This window comes from Brachionichthys hirsutus, chromosome 2 (genome assembly GCF_040956055.1).
Source record: "Brachionichthys hirsutus isolate HB-005 chromosome 2, CSIRO-AGI_Bhir_v1, whole genome shotgun sequence".
Classification (NCBI taxonomy): Eukaryota; Metazoa; Chordata; class Actinopteri; order Lophiiformes; family Brachionichthyidae; genus Brachionichthys; species Brachionichthys hirsutus.
In genome coordinates, this window is record NC_090898.1 from 8,745,362 (window position 1) to 8,765,753 (window position 20,392).

Here is a 20,392-nt window from a genome sequence, read left to right on the forward strand (position 1 = left end):
GTGTTTAAATAATTAAAGATCAAAATCTGGACATCTCAAATTTGTGGTGACACAATACAAAAGAACTACTTCATGTGATGAACTCAGTTTCTCCGTTTACGTTTTTACTGTTTAATTAACGGTGAGCACGAGTGCCACTGACTTAATGCGTAAATATGCTGAAATATGGGCTTATGTGAAACCCAGCTCAGTGAGGAGGGATCGGACGCATACCTATGGCTTTTATATATATATATATGTATATCATTTCCTTTTTTTTAAACAAAAAAATATTTTGAAGACCCCTATTCAAAGAAGAGGCTTTCAGATCAGCTTGAGAACTCACTTAATGACTTTAAGCTACAAGTTCATGAGAGCCATTGCGTCATCAGCTGACCCTCGGTTTCATTGTGTCCACATTCGAAACGTACAGTTTGCATGTTCACAGCAGTTTTTATTGACCTGGTGAGGTTTCCTCCTTTTTATATTTGGATTTGGAAACGTGAGCAAAACACTCATTATTTGTCATTATTTGTTATTTCTCTATGCCACGGGTATAAATAATTATTTTTAATATGAATAGATGCAAAACAGCGGGCATGCATATTTTAAAACGTCTTAGAAAATGAAAAGATGGGATATAAATATCGAAACAACATACCAAATAAATTAAAAATACTATTCTAGAAAATGGGAAAATTAAAATTGTAAATTCTCACAGGTGATTCGCGTTAATTGGTTACAAAAATGGGCCTGAGCGATAATCTGCGCTGCAGCAAAAACACCTGCAGGTTCAGTTTAAAACGGTTAAAATAAACGAGGAACCACAAAGAAAAACTCACCATCTGCTCTTTGTTGTCAAAAATGTGTGGACCATCAATTTCTCCGCGCATCAGCCCAGTGCGCGTCCCACCAATAAATGACTGACAGACTTTGGACTGCTGGAGCGCCAAGCAGAGAAGATCCAAAGAGCCGAGCGGCGCGGAGGAGGTGTCAGGAAAGTGATGAGAGTTTCTTCATCAGCGCGTAAATCCCCTCCTTTCTCTCCAGGTGGAAAAGTGACTTTAAACTGCCCCAAACTTCAGATGAAATTAAGCCCGAGACATACCTGCTATAGCACTTAAGCGAAATTCTGAATGAGGAAGGCGCAGCAATCTAACGCTCATTCAGAGAGGCTGCCGCTCTGCCGCTAATCGCCGTTTTGGGCTATGGGCAGTCGACACCTGTTAGATCCCCTCTCTCTCTCTCTCTTTCTCTCTCTCTCTCTCTCTCCCTCTCTCTCTCTCTCTCTCTCTCTTTCTCTCTGTGTGTGTGTCTCTCTCCAAAGCTGAATTAATATAAACATGTAAATTGCAGCCAAACTGAGTGCAACCATTCGCTCCTTAGTTCGTTTCGTACATGTAATAAATAATCATCATTATCATTTGTGAGACGTATCAAGATGGAATCATCCAAGATGCGGATTGAAACGTGACTCTCTGTAAACTGCAACTGTAAATTAGGGGGAGCGATTGTCTCCCATCTGTGCCTCAGCGAGCAAAGCGATTGGCAGAGCGTTGCAAAACGAAGGCAGATGTTTTCATCATCTGTGTCGGGCGAGGCAGGACGGAGTAGGGTGACTAAGTAAAAGCTGCCTCAGCATGATGTGTGAGGAACGGAGAGGAGATACTAAACGTTCCCCTGACCAGTGTGTGTGTGTGTGTGTGTGTGTGTGTGTGTGACTCGCATCCCATCGCTGTAAAGCCTCATTAGTGAGACACCATGGCCCACACATTGTGATGCTCGTTTTCCTTTACCTAACACATCACACACAAACATGCACAATGCCTGCACACGCATCGTCATTAGACATACCCTGGTCAACAACAATGACATTTCACACCATTATCAGAGGCCTGATTTGTATTCTTAACATTTTCTCATGTTGTAACGACAGCACGGAAATGCCACGCGGGCTGAAATATGTTTCATCCATGCTGCAATTTCGCAACCGCTGTTAATTCATGGGTTTACAACTTCCATTTTATAGACGTCTTTAGTTCATATTGTCATTTCCTTGGTGTCTTGTGTCACCTGTCTGACAGGCACAATCGCAGATCTGCATGATTAATGTTTAAGAGGCGAAGCAGCGGGAACAAGGGGAATAGGTCCACATTTAGTATTGATGACTCTCTTTTCACCGACCCCCACTTCCTTGACCTCTCTTCTCGCAGATGACGACCACTGTCTGGCAGTATAGGATCATTCCAGTTGTCACTCCTGACATGGAAAGGGGGATCATCACTAATTGTTTTTGCTTGTTTTTCTAAGGATGGAGTGGATTTAGTGGGAAATTGAGGTAGCATAACGGATATGAACGGTTTGGGGAACGATTGCGTTGTGATACGTTCACTGGGAAATTTCAGTATAAGTTAACAAGGTGGGTGGATTACATGTAGTTAAATTCTGTCTCGGCCCCAGCTTGCGGGTCAGTCGATCTGGGCCACTAGAACAGTGCTTAGGGGTCCTGACAGAATGGGACAGATAATCATTGCCAGCAGTCAGAGGCAATATGCCCAAGATTGGATTTTTAAAGCCTGTTAAAATATTACTGAGGTGATTAATATTGAAATATGTGCATGTCTCTCCATTGTCTGTCTCCTTCTCTCCCTATTTTCTCCTTGATTTGTTCTCCTTGGTATTCATACTCACTCAAATTTCAACATAATACTTTATGTTTATGAAATGGGCCCTTTCGTGTCTTTTTTTTATTTTCCGTTAAAAATAAATATTTTGATCACGTCACTCCTACTGCACCACGACTCACGCAGTCTCCTATGTCAGTGACAGAAGAGACAAAAAGCCATTGGAGAATCAGCACAGGACTGTTTGACTTACTAGTTTGTTCATTAATTAATCTCATAAAGGACACACCAAGGATGAATCGCTGCCTTTTGTGCACACCCCTGCATGACTCCAGCTAAACAAGAGGAGCAGAAAGTTATTTATGGCTACATAACTCATGCGGTACGTCTCCTCTTCTGTGGCTGGTTTATCTGCATCGTTTTAAAGACGTTCTAATTCTCCTCCTTAGCTGATGTTCACAGGAACATTTAAGCAATCCTATATTTTCTTTTTTGCAAAATGCAAGGCACTAAACCAAAAGTGTCGTTTCGAACAGAGCGCTACTGGATGGAACCATCCCAGCTCTACATCAACCATGTACTGGCACATGTGGCATGTATGTTTTAGTGGCACTGTCACACAATTCGCACCAGCGCGGTGATTGTGACCAACACACACTGAGCTCTGAGGGATGATGGCTTAGCTTTCCCCAGAGGCACGTATAGCTGCCGGAGCTCCATCTCCTTGGGGACCACTGCTCATGTCTTCCACCGTTAACACTGACAGGAATCCAGCTATCAAGCTCCCATACCTTACTACGTAGATTACTCTCTTGTAAATCAATCCAGAGGTCATTACGGCAACTGAAGAGGTGATTTGTGGCAAGTCTGACACCAAGAATCATTTAGCAGGCAAACTGTAAAAAAAAATAACAAAAAGCTGGGGGGGGGGGGGGGGTTTCTGGCACAAAACATCCATATTGCTGCTTTAAAGTACAGTAAAACAGGAAGATAACATGCATGCAAATCCCACAATATATCCGACGTGGACACTCCAAATTATTGCTGCTTTGGGATACATCGTGGAGTTAAAGGAAAATGCATGCAGGTCCTCTGTCATGGATAATATGTCATGTTTTTGTGAGATGATTCAAAGATGAAAGTTCGTTTATTTGGGCTCACTCGTCCATGCATTATATTGCTCTCTTGCACTTTAACACAATATATATCTCCCTGCAGAAATGTTACCTGTACAGTGAGGATTTTTTGTGTGTGTTTTACGCAGGTGTGGACGTGTCTACATCCTGGTGTTGTGCTGTCTCATTAGGCTCTGATTATAGGGCCTGATACAGAGTGACAGTGTGCAGATTGAGTTGCACAGCCACTTTAATTCTCTCTATTAATAACAACGCTCCACATTGCTGCCCTGAACCACGTTTATTAATCACAATTTGTCATCTGTCCGATGCTCCACCCCTCTCCCTCTCCCTTTTGCTCGCCCTCGCTTTCTTTAAGCTGTGTTCTCCTCCTCCCTTTCTCCCAGTAGAGCCAGTTATCCTCACACATCCCCACCCCCACCTCCTCACACCCCTCAGCCCGGCTCAGTTCGCCTTCAGCTCAGAGACATGGTCCAGCATACAGAAGAACATTCTGCCTCCCCTCCCTCACACAAACTCTGCAGCTTGATCACTTTAGCGGCGCTCTGGAAGGAGTCTGATTAATCAAAAAGTCCCCGGCTTTAATTGGACAAATAACAGTTCACAACTTGGCTCGTGTGGACTCCTTTGGAAGCAACCTCCTGAAGATTTATCATAATAAATTATAATAAAAGAAACCTTGATGTGTCATCACAGAATAGTTACGCTCTAACACGTAAAATCCTCGTTCAATGTAATTATTATAAACATTGTCGCACCGCTGGCGTTGTTTGCAGTGGCCTATTGGCACCCATTGATTAATTTTTTAATCCCAGACTGAAAACTCTACGTAGATAAAAATGCTGCCATTTAATCAATATGCACGTTGGGATATGCACATAGTGTTATTGCATTATTGGTGAGAAACTATTCCCACTGCTGAAATCACATTTCTCCTCATGTTTCAGTGAAACGGCCCTTGACCCCACTCAGAAAGATGATTTATGAGTCAGTTGGTCCCCTCGGCCCGGTTCTGCCACTCCAATTTTCAAGTTGTATTTTTTGCTTATCTTACTGGCATTTTTAGGATCCGCGTTTAACCTGAACCGATATTCAACCTCCCAGCAGAACTTTCCTACTACTTTGCCTCCCATAAAACTTGATTATATCCGATTGTTCTCTGCCCCTCTGCCACATCTAAAAACCGACCAATCCTGGTGGCACCCACCGCAACATACAGCCCCCATCACCGTAGAGCCAAGGGTCCCTCTACTGGGTGTTTGGGGGAAACAGTGGCGATTTCCGTGTGCAAATGTCAGTCACTCCGCTCCCAGCAATCACAGGCCCATCTTCTCCAGAGATCGGAGCTTGAGACACAGTCTGAATAATTTAGCAGCTCTGTGCCGCCGTGCTTTAGGGTCGCAACCTTCTAAAGTGATGACAGGAAGACGTTGGGCGATTTCTCTTCCCATTCACTCCCATTACCACTTATTTACCATTCCTGACTCCAGACAGACAAAGCAGAAGGCCACTCCGGAGAAGACAATCATGACCGCTGCACACACTGGATCATATAGCAGAGCGCAACCAACAATGCTATTTTCATTGCATCGGCAGCGGCAATCCAATCCCTGCTTTAGGAGAAACAAGTAGGGGGGGGGGGGCACTCGAATCTTAAATCTTAAATTTCCGAGGAGAAAAGCTCACAGCGGATTGTAAGGCATGACAAGACAGCCCAGCGACATGGAGAACAGAGTGAAAGAAATTGATCTGTCCTTGCACACAGACACACTCTACGTTTCTATCATTCAGAGGGAGACAGACAGTGTTTGGTCTGACAAAACTGGCCATCACTCGTCTGCAGCGAAGCTCTGACAGCAACATGACGAGGATGAATGGACTGAGCCACTATCCTGACCGAGATGCATGCTGCTGGAGAACCGATACATTGATCTGACTAAGCATTTCTTTAAATCATGATGCATTTTTTTTCTCTTCTTTCTCACATATATTTTTGGCTAGACAGAACGCAGTCTGTTCTAATTTATATCCCTCTCTTGGCATCTTTATAGCCTGTAGACCCTGCTGTATATCCACCTACAAAACTATGTTATTTATAAAAGGGCACAGACGTAAATCAAAGAAGTGTTGAGTTGGACAGTGAGTCCAACAGTGACAGTGAGTCCAACTCAATTTGGTCACGCTGAGGAGTGTGACTGGGCATATGGTTTGACCTTGTGCTACAAGGGCAGGCAGAGGGGAAGGAAGAGCACAAGCGATCCCTCTGAATTATTGAGAGTGATTATTTGGTGACTTATGGTTGGTGGCTGTCAGGACCGGCATGATAAATTGCAGCTCGGCAAGAATTACACTTTCTCATTCCTCTGCTGTCTATTTATCTGCCTTTCTCTGTCTGACAACCCCTTCGCTCTACCGTAAACTCATCCCTCCACCTCCTCTGTCCTTGTACGTTGAAGTTCTCAGACGAACTTTTTGAGCAACATGTCCTCCAAAGTCTTGTGGAGAAGCAGCAGCAGTTGGGATGACTGCAGTGTTCACCTTAAGTTCTTTTATGTGGGTGGCATGTCTTGCAGTCAGTCAGTCGGGAGCTCCGCCATTGAAAGGACTCAATGTCTGTAGAATTGATTGCAATGACATTTGCGCCACATGATGTCCATAGACTCAAACAAGAAATTGGTGATCATTTGACCTTCCCCGTGCCGGGCCGCAGTTCAAAAATATGTATTCAAAAGTGAATTAGCATCCTCTGGGTGGACTGGCACCAAATTTTGCTCCAGAATATTTCTTCATGTTTTCCATATTTTACAATAGAGATCTCTCATCAGGTTTTGCTAGTCTGTGAAGGCTGGTTGATTGTTATAACAACATCTAATTCATAAATGTGTCTCAATTTTGAGAAGACAGCAGGGATTTTGTGTTGAATTTGGAAAATTAAATGTAATATCTGTTATTGTAATCTACTCAACCATTCTGGTTTTATATAGTTGAGTGAAAGTACCTGTTAAAAAGAGAGTGTGTGTGTGTTTAAAAAAAAAAAAAAAATACAATGGGGTGGAATAATTTTGCTTCCAAGATGCTTTAAAGAATTTCTTGTGAATGATGAAATGACGTGACTCAGCTTTGTAGACAAGATAGGAAAGGTCAGCCCACCTTCAGGGACCGAGCAGGAAGAATGGTGATCGTGTGGACAGACGGTCAACGGGGTGTGAAAGTGTGGATTCTCAGACCGGGTTTTTAATCCTTTTAACCACAAAAGCTCTGTGGCTGCCTTTAAAAGAATTGCAAAGACCTGCAGAGATGGTGGACGAGGTTCATTTGGTGAAAATAAAATGGGGCCTCAGCATCATTATGAAGGAGGTGTGGAAACCGGTGTCACTTGAAAGTTGCTCGAACAAGGAACTGAGTCAAGTCTGATACAGTGAACATTGTAGTTGGAGTTCACTTAGCAGCCCAATGAAGAGCTGGACAGTGAGTGGACACACAGCACAGAGACAGTCCTGACTTTGTCTGTGCCAATTAAAGTGCAGCGCTCCTCTGTCAAGTATTAACAACCTGGAAGTTTGGCGTTCTTCAAGATTTTTCCTTGGTGTGTCTCCTCTCCTGTTTATGTTGTGTTGTTTTCCTTTTCCATATGCACATACCAAGAGACCCATTTCCCCATTTCTAATTGACATTCCCTGTTGCATAATCTTTCTAACTGACTGATCAGGTATCAGAGATGGAGTTCTTTGTGTAAATGCAACCTGAATTATTCATACATTGCTGTCAGAGAAAGAGACAGAAGGGGCATTTTAGAAATCAGCTCACTATGCCCCCGAACATGAATAATTGATCTGAACTGATTAAAATTTGCTGTGATTACCCCTTACCCCCCCCCCCCCCCCCATCCCCCACCCGATATAATGCCACACCTGTGTTTGCTGGTCTCCCCTTTCTCTCTTCCATCTCTGTCAAAAAACTTTCAATTAGCCACATGCTACTACATGCTGCGTCGTGGAATGTAAGACACTGCTGCCGTTTTATATTGTTTGATGGACTTAGGTTGCATTTCCTCTTTCTTGTGCATTCATAGCCATACACGAGCCAAATTCAGTTCATTAAATGCTTTGTTTGTATTCAGAATAGTGCTGCTCTACTGGTCCCCATGTCCCTGATGAAAAATACTTTTTAACTAAGTCCAGTTTTCCAAATATCAGACCTTGATTAGCCACTGTTTAAGTGCTGGAAAACATTTCTTTTCCTCTTCTTGCCGCAGGCAGTGGATGTTCAGATAGTCGTGGGCTCTTTCTCAAATGTAGCAGCGATTGTAAAGGTCCTGCACTTTGATTTCTTGTAATACTTAAATACACTGTGCTCCCAGCAGAGCTACCTTGAACAACTTTTCTCCACTTGCTGCACATTTGCACAAAACGCATGCACACGGACGTGCAAGCTCAGGCGGCATTGGGATCGCTTGTCTTAACCTTGAGTGTCAAACTAAGGATGGCACGCGGACAGGAAAACCTGACGGAGAGTGACTTGAAGCCGGATAGAGGCAGGGAGCTAAAGGAAGAGTGGGATAGTGACAGCTAATGACAGGCGTTGCACGCTATGACCTTTAGAATGATCGCAGAAGCATGACGATCCGGCTCAAGGTGACAAAGCAACGGGCTACTTTGGAAGAGGATGTACAGAACAGCAAAGACTTGCGTGGTTTGATAGTCAATTGACAGTTGATTTCATTTTTCCCTTTTTTTTCTGGAGCCCATACACATTTGTTGCGTCTCTCATGAGACGCAAACATTTTATCTTATGGTTACTGAGCTTTTCGTGAATTATTCGTCGTGTGCAAGAGTACATTAATCGTAGCTGCAGAACAGAAGAGGTTTAGTCATTAATTTTCACCACCTACTGTACTTTTTTTTGGCATGACTAAACTGTTCATGACTTAACTGTTCACTTTCATTTCAGTTATCTACAATAATCTAATTATCCTGCTAAATGTGATGAGTGCTGGTTGGTTTTGGGAGAGAGAGCATAAATAATGAGCCTGAAATTAGTGTCCCTGATCAAACTTCCACTAAGCTTCAAATGGCCTAGTTTATTCGTTTTTGGATGGCATCATTTTCCCCCCATAACTATTATTATCAAAAAGAAAATATCAATGCAGTGAATTAGGACATTTGCATGAGATAGAAAATCCATCCAAATCCAGGTCCATTTGTCACCTTTCATTTAATGACAGATTTTGTCTTGTGGCGATGCATCAGCAAACAGCAGCGGAATAGCGGCAGCATGCTAATGTGTGCAACAGCAATACAAACGCTGCTACAAAGGACGTTATACCGCATGTCCGACATCTGAGCTTATCTTGTCAGCATGCTTCCATTTACTAATTAGCGATAAACAAAAGTTATTACACATTTACTTGAGATGATGGCATCAATGAAGAAGCAGAGCATCAGCTCCGTCCTCATCCTCTAGCAAGGATGAAAAATCATAGGTGGTGTGATTTATTTCTTAATGTGTAATTGTGGTAAATGTAGTCATTTGTAATTTTCCATTTTTGACCAGGAAGGTAATATTTTTTCCAGCACTGGTGCGTTTGTTTGTCCCTGTGTTAGCAGGATTACACAAAACTACCAGATGGATTTTAATGGAGGCTGCAGAGCATAAATCTGGGAACAGTCCTTCTCTATTCTTCTCTTCTTCACTATTCCCATCTAGTCGCATAAACAACAAGACAGATTTTGGTGAAGCCTGCTTGAAGGACTTGGCATGTGACAAAACTAAAATGTTGCAGTGAATCTGAATCCACTGGGTGGATTCAGAATGCATTTTAATAGTTTTTAAATATGGCAAAGTATTTTATAATGATTTTAGAACCTACACTGCATGACTGGAGCATATGCCTTAAAAGAAATGGTCAACTTTTGGGGCGGCTCCAGATAAAGATCTGCACATTTCCTCGCCTTCCTTTAACATTGCAAGATAAGGCTTTTTCAGTATTTTAAATAATTTTGTGTAAAACTACTTGACAGATTTTCATGAAACTCGGTGGAAGCGTGGGCTATATGCCAAAAACTTAACCATTGGATTTTGGAGTGTATCCAGATGAAGAGTCTCTTCTGAGTGAAAATGTGAAGCAGATTGCGAGTGGGTTGTCACGGTGTCGCTGTCTATTGCATTGAATGATATTATTTCTGCTCCACCAAGTGCATCACGGTCTTTCTTCTTGTTAACAAACAACCTGTGGATTTGCGGAGTGGATGGTTTTATGGTGGAACTCAAAAATCCCTTCCTGGAATTTTTAGCGGCAGCTGCCAATTACAGTGTTCTCAGCTAGAAGCTTTAAGTTTGTAAAAGTTAATTGCGAAGTGTGAGAAATAGAAAACCATCTGAAAATGTAACGTGCATTTTAGAAAGGCATGAGCATTGAAACACATTATTTGAATATCAATTTTATAGCTATTTGCTGGGCAGAATCTCAAAGGCTCACAACTAGCACCACACACGGCTGACCAGGGGCCTCACTAGCAGTCCACTTGTCTGCTTCCCCTGCAGCAGAGCCTTCATAAGAGATGGGAGGAATGCTAAGAGCGCAAGCATAGATTTCCTGCTGGGGGGGTGGAGGAAGAGACGGGGGGGGGGCGGTTGGAGTGTGGTGGGGTTGACTGCCCACATCAAATTCCCCTCCTCCTTTTCTCTCACCCCTCTGCCTTTCTCCTCTCCTCTCCTTCTCATCTGCCCGGCTCTGGAGGGACCCCCTGTTTGTCAGCCAGGCAGTGGAGCGTCTCCTTCTAAACCCATGCACCTCCTCATGCTTCTCTCTTCTCCTGTTTCTTTCTGTGTTTCTCTCTCTCTCTCTCTCTCTCTCTCTCTCTCTCTCTCTCTCTCTCACTCTCTATGAGCCTCCGCCTCTCTATGGCTCTGTTTTGTTTGCCTTTTCACAATCCCTGCTTCTTGCTCTTCTCAGATCGATAATAAGCAACTACTTCTCGTTCGTCGCTCACTCACATTCAGCGGGCGCCTTTAATAAAATGCAGCGCGTTAAAACAGGGTTAGCTTTGCTCTGTTTAAGTGCAAAGCAGTTCAGTTGATCCCCGGGAATATAGTTCTCATGTTAACACTGAATTCCTGTTAGCGAGTCAGCAAATATGAGAAATTGGGAGTGACCGGTCGTATAAGTGATTCCGTTCTGTGAGCATTTTGTGTAATTTCCACAGTTGCTTCTCTGCATTAATAAACTGCACTTAAATGCAGTGTCGGGAGGGTTATACTTTTAAAATGTATTCCGCTGCCTATTACAGAATGCATACCCTAAAATGCATTTTGTGATGTATTCTGTAAGATTGCTTGGTGCAACATATTCTAAATACTGTGTATTACTTCAATATTGTGTCGTACAGCAGTATGAATGAATGCAGGCTTACTTTCTGTTGTTTCCAACAGATCAAATGCATTTGAGCCGCCCCGTGTGAAATGCTGCAGAGGAGCAGAGGTTCTAACGGCATGTCAAAAGCAAAAGTGAATTCAGCCACACATAGGTTGGACATGTTCCCATATGAGTTCACCGAAAGTCTCCAGAACCAGAAATAGTAGTTACCATGTCCACCATTCAGCTGGCAGTACGGAAGAATAGGGAGACATTAAGCTCGGTTAGCCAAACCAGTCAGCAGATCAGTAAACATGAGCTAAATAATTCATCCAAAGATGCTTCTTTCACATAAAAGTTGTGTCTTTGGATGCTGAAAGTCAAGCAGACGCTGCACCAGACATCTCTCATTTATCATCTCGTTTTCTTGTTGCTCTTTTCTTTAAGTTCAGCATTTCTGGGAAAATATCAAATGCTTGGAATTGATATGATTTCATCTGGAATCCAGCAAACATGTGATAAACCAATCCTTTAAATGTCCAACATGTGACGCCATTATATGTCTTCTGTCCCTCCCCAACACTGCTCGTAGTGCAGTAGGTTCCGACTTAAAAAGCCTACCTGCATATGAGTATTACTGTGAGCTGACAGAAGTTGTAGTCACCTAAACTCAAATGCATTTCACACAAACTTTAGAAGAAGAGGAGGGAGAGATGTCTTCAGTCCTGCACAAAACCGGTGAAAGCTAGAAAATATGCACATTCATCTATTTAAAACCTGCTTAAAAGTGCCCCAGCCTCACATTCCAAGTCCTATTAGTTCGGTCTTCATTTTGATCCAAGGCGGATATCCCCTTTCACTTTCTTGTGTGCCTCCGCTAACCAGCCACTTTCCAGGTCCGGTCAGCACAGGGCTCTCTCGACACGAATGCCAAGATTAGCGGGAGAACGCGGGGCTCTATTGATTTTTGGAGCTGTGAGATGACAAGTCGAGTCCCAGCTCTCCCTGTTTACATATGATTGACTTTGTGCTGCTTGCGCTCTCTGATATCGGGAAACAACGGGGAACGAGAGAGGAAATGTACCAATATTATACTTGTCTGAAAAAGACGCTACCTGATATTTTATACTGTATATTGTGCAAGCAGTTTGTGTCTTAATCTTAAGTACACTATTGTTTAAGATTGTATTTATAAACATGCCGGGGGATAGTCTATCGTGGCACACTGCCGAGCTGCCAGGTCAGATTGCAGGAAGTGCCGAAACGGAGGGAGTTGACTCACTTTGGCATTTGGAGGAGGACATCCCTGTAGACGAAATTCATCTTGCCTGCAGATGTGCCCTGCAGCTGGGGATGTTGGATCACAAACTGCCACAACAAGAGAATCTTGAAGATCAGATTAAAAGGGGTGGCATCGCCTACATAGCTGTCACCCACCTCTATCTCGTTGAGGGGAACAAACACAGCTTGGATTGATCAGACTCAGCTTTTCTGATCTCTCTTTTTTTTTTTTTGTAATTTGTTTCCCTATATTTCTCAAGACAAATGACACACGGCACTACAGCATTACGGTGTCGGGGTCTGTTTTGGTGAGGCGCAAACAGCAAATCTGTCCTAACACATCACAGGTGTGCCACGTTTTTATCCTTATCACTGGATGCATGAATCATTCTTTCCGTTCATGTTGGTGTCACAGAAATGCGTAGATTAACAGCTGACAGTCTATTGACTGATCTGCCAAGCCCTGTTAAACCAACTGCCATGCGTCTGCCAGGCCGAAGCATGCTTTGCATCCTTTTATACTTTTGTTTGTTACTTCCTTCCTCGCCTGCAGCTATTTATCTACCTTACAATTCATGTCACCTTTCATTTCTCGCTGTTGTTTCCAGCGGTCTTATTGCCCGACTCCTGGTCTTGAAAGAAGCATGTGGATTTCAGGCAGCTTGCTGGCCTTGTTTTCCCTAACATGCCACAATTCCATGATTGGCCCATTAATGTCTCCTTGAAGCTTCTCTACCTAAACGTCACGAGAAAGCTCAAAACCCACGCTTTACGAGGCGTCAGTTATTTTTTTCCTTTATTTTACGAGGTGAAACTTTTGAGAACCGGTTCTCATTTAAAAAAAAAAACCCTGATCTGACAAAGAGGCTCCCGTAGGAAAAAGTACAAAAACACACAGGTACATGTTAACATACAAATATATGGCGCAAAAAAATCAATGAAAAATAAAATACACAAGCCAACATGGAACAAAAGTGAAAAGAACAAAACTGAGAGCTGATTTCTGACTGAGATCCAGAGTGATCCGCGTCTTCTTCAGGGGTCTTGTGTGTCCTCAGTGGGAGAAGGATGGCGAGCAGCGGTGGAAGAAAGGGAGGAGGCGAGAGCTTCACTTTTTGTCCGTCATATGTCACAGCCATTCTCTGCGTTCATGTTCTATATGTCTGAGTCTCCTGATCCTGCAGGAAACCTTTCTGAAATACATCCAGTTAAGCTCAGCTCAGCATCGCTGGGCTCTGCGCTCACCTTGCTGACTCCAGCTCCTCGTGAGATGCCTTCTCTCCGCATGGGCTCAGGTGGTTGACAGGCAGCTGTCCATGCGGGTGAAACAGGAGAGGACACACACTGTAGTGTGAAGTAGCCGTCACTGCCCACCTCTCTGACACCTACGCTGTTGTCACCTCTTTGATACAGACTCTCTCTCTCACACTACCTTGTAAACAAGATGCACCTAAAGTGACATCAGGCAAGGTTTTTCTTTCTTTTCTTCTGTTGTTTATGTCCTGTAGGTTCTTTGCTTTTATTTTTACTTCAGCAGCTCGTAGTATTTAATATAAACACAGACTACCTTTTTCCACTCTGACATCTTGCTCGTTTTAACAATCATGGAATAATTATTCTAGCTGCCTTTGTGTAGTGTAGCTAATTGTTTAGCCTAATACAGCGAACTTTGGCTCAAACGCTTGTCCCGTGTTTGATAACGGCTTGAAGGAAAAGTCAGCCACAAGGGCCCAAAGCAAGCCAGAGGCTGATGAAGACAAATGTGCAAACACATGTTGGCAGAATTGCTTTTTGGTTGAGCGTGATCGGCTATGCTCAAGAGGGCGGAACCAAGAGTTGTGATTTATAGTTTTGCGCTGTCCCTGGGCCACCACTGTCTGCTGCCTCCCACTACTGTAATTACCACGTGTGTCTATTAGAATAGTCCTGCTGCCCACAATGCATCACCTCAGAGGAGAGGAGAGGAGAGGAGAGGAGAGGAGAGGAGAGGAGAGGAGAGGAGAGGAGAGGAGAGGAGAGGAGAGGAGAGGAGAGGAGAGGAGAGGAGAGGAGAAGAGAGGAGAGGAGAGATAATGTTGTTATTCCAGCAGTGTTCTCTGCAAAAATATGAAATACTGACAGAGAGTAAAAATACACCATGGACGATGTGCTAAAGGTCAAAAGAACAACGCTGAGGTGTTGAGGGGTGAGCTGAGAAAGAGAGAATAAGGACAAACACAGATATCGCCCTTCAGTGTGACTTTATTTTAATGCTATCAACCACCGCAAATAGATAAAGTACGATCGTACGATCACGTACATACAAAAGATGTACAGTCTTTCTGTATTCTCTATTGCTACGGACCTGCCATGAATTAAATTTAGTTCATAATTTCAACAAGCTCAAGGTTGTTTTGATGTCCTTTTTATCTGCGGGTTTTCACAGCATCTTCAATCTTGTTTTACATTCCATGTTCTCCTCCATCTGCATCCCTGCTGACCGCTCTAAAGCCTGCTCCAGACTGCTGGATTGCGTTTGCTTTGCCGTGGGCTTTATAGCATCTCCTAGTGGGCAAGCTGCCTGCTGCTGCTTTCAGTCCTATCAAAAATCATGCTTTAAATAATATGATTTTAGTCAATAGCAAATGCAGGATTCAACAGCTTTTGAACTTGTGTACTTGATACATTTATATTATATATTCATACACAGTACTATTTCCATTATTAGTCATTTTCCATTGCTGTTTTGTAGTCGGAGCTTGTGCACGTTCCACTTCTAACATACTTTGCAAAAACATTTGTCTGCATTAATTACAGTTTTCTTTAGATTTAATAAACAATGTTAAATAAAGGAAGTGGATTTCTCTCAAATAAATATGTTTTTTACACCTACTTAAACCGAGCCATCTGAACTGAATCACCCTTTTCCTCTTCATTAGAGCTCTGAACCTGTAATGGGACCTGACGCAAAGCTCCGGGCAATGTCATTTATGCTGTAAATGGCCTCAGGGTGTAAAGGGAAGCCGGCGACAAGCTGAGAGGATAGAATACAGGTACTAGCGGGTTCACATACTCAAATAGTCACATTAAAGAAAAGCATTTTGTTTGTAAATTATCACAAAGCCACATTTCATAGGGCACCGCCTGAATCATTGCTATTTACAAAGTCTTTGAAGCAAAAGTACTCAAACAAGGCAATGCGTGTGATGATTTTTAAATAGCTTTAATGTGAACGGCTGCTCACTCGATCTCTGTGATCTAGTCTGAAGTGATTCTGCATGGCTGATTTCGTGAGCCTTGACTTAAATGGCCTATGAGTGCTTGACTGTATAGATAGATGTGAAATCAGGATTACCAGACAATAAAGGTATTGATTGGGTCAAGAAGGAGGGTTTACTTTTATTATTTCAGCAGGGAGACATGATCTGAAAATGTTGACCAAAAAATTATAAAATGTTCTGAAGAGTCACAAACTCCTTGGTCTTGAGCAATACAGACTATCAATATTTAAACATAAAAGTCATAGTCTTTTAACACACTTAACACTCATATAGAAAAGCAGAATCAGCAGGTAAACACATGCAGCAGTAGTTGTTATTGCACACTGAAGAAATTCTATTTCTGTCATGTATTCAAGAGGCCTCTTTATAATATCCTTGGTGTAAAACAAAGGAGAGCATAATGTACTGGTTTTCTCACTTACTAATTACTGTACAGATGTATTTAAAGGTAGGACACAGAACTAGAGCAAACTGGATGAAGCCCAATCTTTTGCAACCTAGAAGTAGCAGAAGGCAGCTTAAAAAAGAAATGAGTCCCCGGTGTAAACCGGACAACACTGGATTAGACAGTTCACTGCCACATGATGAATTGGCTCATTGCTACATCAATGATAACTCACAAACAAATGCTCAGCAGAGCACTAACATTATGTGTGCGTGTTAGTTTGTTTGCAACAGAGATGTTTGTATTATAAACCAATATTAAAACTGATCAAGATGGATGACGCACTGTTTTATTATCTGGCCCAAATATAACAATGCTTATATCAATGTATTTCAGTGTTCGAACATTGATTCTGTATGCAAGGTGTTAGTCTGCAAAGAAGCTTGCGCCTGTTGTCAACCAGGTTTTGATAGGTGTAGTGGCGCTACTCCGTCCGGTAGGTGGCAGTGTTGCCTCGCGGGATAAGGAAGTGACGTGTCGCTGACAGCTCGCAGCGATAGTTAACATCCTGAATGCACGGCATAAACAACATATCTACAATTAAGAGGTAAGTGCATTTACTGTGACATGGCCCGCTTTGTTTTGTCATGAGGTTGCGGCCAAAGGCTCTTGATTCGGGGGCCGTTTTCTCGGCTAGCTATTTAGCTAACCTGTTACAACTGTTGGTGTTTTGACAGCATTGCGGCTGCAAAATGACGTCTATCAGGGAAATATTCTGGAGCTGCGTGGTCGCCGTGGTTGTCCTGGATGTTGTTGGCTTCGCACAGGCCAAGGTAAAAATATTCAGCTCCTCATAATGCATCCTGTTTTTCGTTCCCTTCAGTAGTATTGATAATCTTTCTGATGGTGACGCAATAATGTAACCATTATTGGGAATATTTTACATTAAGATGTGTTTTCTGTAATCCATGCGCTTGTTCGACTTCCTCAGTGTGTTCATTTTTTCTTATTTCCTCCTTTGTTTTTTTTGGAATCTTAAATTTGGTCATTGCATTAGGTCAGAGTGAGTTTGTAGTAAACAAACAACATATTTTGAGTGATGCAAATGGAAGGTTGATGTTATCAACAATGAACTGAAGAATATTACACGGACAAAACAAGTGTACCAGAATTTGTGCCCTGTGAAAAGTCTTTATACGTTTCTGTAAATGATTGATTGAATGAATCTGAACGGATTATTGATTGACGGGTGTTGTTAAAGTGTGCTCGTTAATAGCTTCAGTACCTTTCCTTTCTTTTCTTTTTTTTACATGACAAATCTTTCATGCAACTCTTATGTTATTAAATGAATGAAAATATATCAGAGTATGAATAGAAAAACGACACCAGTAAATCAGCCGATGGCTCTGTTTGGACCCATTTTGACACGGATGTTCTTGACAATTGTAGAACTTTGAAGACGTTCGCTGTAAGTGCATCTGCCCTCCGTACAGAAACATCTCTGGCCACATCTATAGCAGAAACGTCTCCCAGAAGGATTGGTAAGAATCCTTTCCTTTTCAGTCATGATGCGCTCATCCCACTTTTACTCTTCCACTATTCATTGTCCAAGCCAGTGATTTTAACATTATTCCTTGAAGGTCATCGGCTGTACCGTCCTGCTTACATTCCTAGCTGCTGCATCACTTTCAAGATCTGTCAGTTAGTTTGTCAAAATGTCTAAAACACAAGCGCTTGTTTTCCAGTAACTGCCTCCATGTTGTGGAGCCCATGCCAGTGCCCGGCCATGATGTTGAAGCTTACTGCCTGTTGTGCGAGTGCAAGTACGAGGAACGCAGCAGCAACACCATCAAGGTACCGCTGGCTTTCTTTGCACTTTACACTGATTTCTAGTAGCATAACTCTTCTGGGTCGTTTTGCTTGAGTCAAGATAACAACCTCAATCATTTAAAGCATTTTCTGTTGCAATATTGCAATAAAAATGCAATATTTTGTCAAACAGGTATTAGTATTTGACGAGAGCTTCATATTTTCCTCGATTAGTCCACATCACTCAAGACATTTTCTCTCAACATTTAAAATTCTTTCATACCAAACGCTGAAAAACAATGATGTTAAAATGTCTCAATGTTTCTCATTCTATTTGCCCAGGTAACCATCATCATTTACTTGTCTGTTGTGGGGGCGCTGCTGCTCTACATGCTGTTTCTGCTGCTGGTGGATCCTCTTATTCGCAAGCATGAACCGTACACCCAGCCACTGCACAATGAGGAAGACTCTGAGGTAGCCCTTCTGTCGCCTCCTTCATTTTCTCATTTAAATCACGATTGAAGTCCTTGAATTTAATGTTTCATTGTGTGTTTGTTTTCAGGAGATGCGCCCACAAGTCGACAACAGCCAGGCCAGAGGAAACACAGTCCTGGAGCGAGTTGAGGGAGCACAGCAGCGGTGGAAGAAGCAGGTCCAGGAGCAGCGCAAGACTGTTTTTGATCGCCACAAGATGCTTAGTTAAACCCGACAACAGATTCTTAAAGCTTTAGAGTAAGTACTTCCCCGTGAACAGCAGCCTGATGCTGTCACCAGTTGCACTTTCTCTAACCTCCTCATCTTTGCTGCACCTTTTTAAATACAGTATGTATGTCTTCAATAGCAAATATTTGGACATTCTTTTAGTTTTTACTTCCATTCTATGTAGGACATTAAATGCTTGTTTTTCCACACTCTTGACTGCTAGAAGTAATTTCAGCAAATTGCAATGCTTTACTTGATAAAGGAAAATAAATTAGCTAAAAAAAATTGTTGGCTAATTCATTAGATAATTGCCATACCAATATTATTTATGAATGTTATTACATTTTTCCTGTACTTTATGAATTTGTATGGTAAGCTGTTTAATTATCTGGGCATATTTAGTATGACTTTGTCGATTGGAGTCAATAGGGGGTTGTAAATCATGGGCTTCTGAAATTTTAGAACTGTTATTTGCTTCCCCAAAATGTGCCTTTTCTTTTTCCTCTCCTTGTGTGCATCGATGTTACTCCAGTGAGAAACTTGGCTCCTAAGTATTTTTAATTAACACATTGTCAAACATAGATGATACTTGCAATAAGGTGTATTTTGGCCAGTTTGAGCTTGCCAGCTGAACAGTTTTTTTGTTTTGGGTTCTTTTTTGTTAAGATGTGTCAAATCTTTGTGTTGTATTTTGCACTTTGATGAATAATTGTACTTTCCCATGCAAAGAGAGAAATGGAGAGCAAAGCACTTATTGGAGCTTTAAAGTTAACCGCCATTTGACAATTTCACAAGATAAAGCTGCTGATCATTGTTGATTTTGTCACGCCCAGTGAAATTCCCATTTTAGCATATAACCTAAAATTGGGGAATTTTGAATATAAAAATGAAACATACAGTCGTACTCTTAACTACTGAAAATATATTTATCTGTATTGCTTGTTTCATTCTATATTTTTTATTGCTCTCTGGTATCGGTGTTTTGTGTTTGTTTATTTACATCAGAACTGTAGCATTATACTGGTTACACTGGCTTCATTCGAAATGATAATTAAAGTACTCTTAGTACGATTAATTTTTCATTTCATTTGTTATGTATGTTGCAGAAGGCTTTGCTCCCGTTTATCAGCACTAGGGGGCGACAGGGTACACAGTATGTGAACCTGATGTGACTGGAACACATTTTTAAATTCTGACAGAAATAGTGTAATCCGTGTCACGGATTTAGTGTTAAGACTTGGACAAAGGAAAAAACTTGTGAAGTTTCTTATCTTGTTGTGAACAAACATCTACAGCTTTTCAATTGTTTCCATTCAAGAACCGAAACATTGTGATTCACAGTCAGACACCTTGTCCAAGTAGGCCATGTGATCAAAATAAATTAATGAACTGACTTTTTGTTTTTATCCTCATCCCAAAGTATTTATTGTACTACTGACCCCTGTTTTAGAAAAAATTGATAAAAACAAGCAAGTGCTCTCTCTCGTCCAAGGCCGGTTGGCTCAGATGGTTAGAGCGTGGTGCTAATAACGCCAAGGTCATGGGTTCAATCCCCATACTGGCCAGAAATAACGCTTTCATTCTTTCTTTTTTTTTTACCAAGACCTTTAATTTGAAAATTCTTGTTTTTTTAATTCCTAAAATCATGTTGCACTGTCGCAATTCATTTATTTCGACCTTGGCAGGAATTCAGTAAAATCATGTTGTGATATGAACATATTTAACTCCCAGTATTGTTTTACAGTCTCAATCCCACAATGAATATCTGTCTACACATTTTAATCCTTAGTTCATAAAATACATGTTGAAGTTCTTCACTCAGGATTATGAAGTCTGATGCAATCCATACAGTTTAATGGAAA

At 41.9% G+C, this 20,392-nt stretch overlaps 1 protein-coding gene and 1 non-coding gene across 2 annotated transcripts; both read left to right on the forward strand.

Annotated features, from left to right (window-relative positions):
* The first annotated feature begins 16,561 nt into the window (after positions 1-16,561).
* Positions 16,562-19,919, forward strand: tmem9 (transmembrane protein 9). The gene is made up of 6 exons (XM_068743939.1): positions 16,562-16,626; positions 16,757-16,852; positions 17,469-17,560; positions 17,765-17,873; positions 18,171-18,302; positions 18,391-19,919. The coding sequence occupies exons 2-6, from the start codon at positions 16,772-16,774 to the stop codon at positions 18,529-18,531; spliced, it is 555 nt and encodes a 184-aa protein (XP_068600040.1). The 5' UTR covers positions 16,562-16,626; positions 16,757-16,771; the 3' UTR covers positions 18,532-19,919.
* A 102-nt stretch (positions 19,920-20,021) lies between these two features.
* Positions 20,022-20,095, forward strand: trnai-aau (transfer RNA isoleucine (anticodon AAU)). Its single transcript has one exon. It is a non-coding gene; the product is annotated as a tRNA-Ile (tRNA).
* The last annotated feature ends 297 nt before the right edge of the window (positions 20,096-20,392 follow it).

What these genes read in the sequence shown, in the direction of transcription:
- tmem9 (XM_068743939.1), top strand. Translation starts at nt 16,772, where the DNA reads ATGACGTCTATCAGGGAAATATTCTGGAGCTGCGTGGTCGCCGTGGTT. An exon ending in AACGTCTCCCAGAAGGATTG is followed by an intron (nt 17,561 to 17,764) that starts GTAAGAATCCTT and finishes CTTGTTTTCCAG; the next exon opens with TAACTGCCTCCATGTTGTGG. An exon ending in ACAATGAGGAAGACTCTGAG is followed by an intron (nt 18,303 to 18,390) that starts GTAGCCCTTCTG and finishes GTTTGTTTTCAG; the next exon opens with GAGATGCGCCCACAAGTCGA.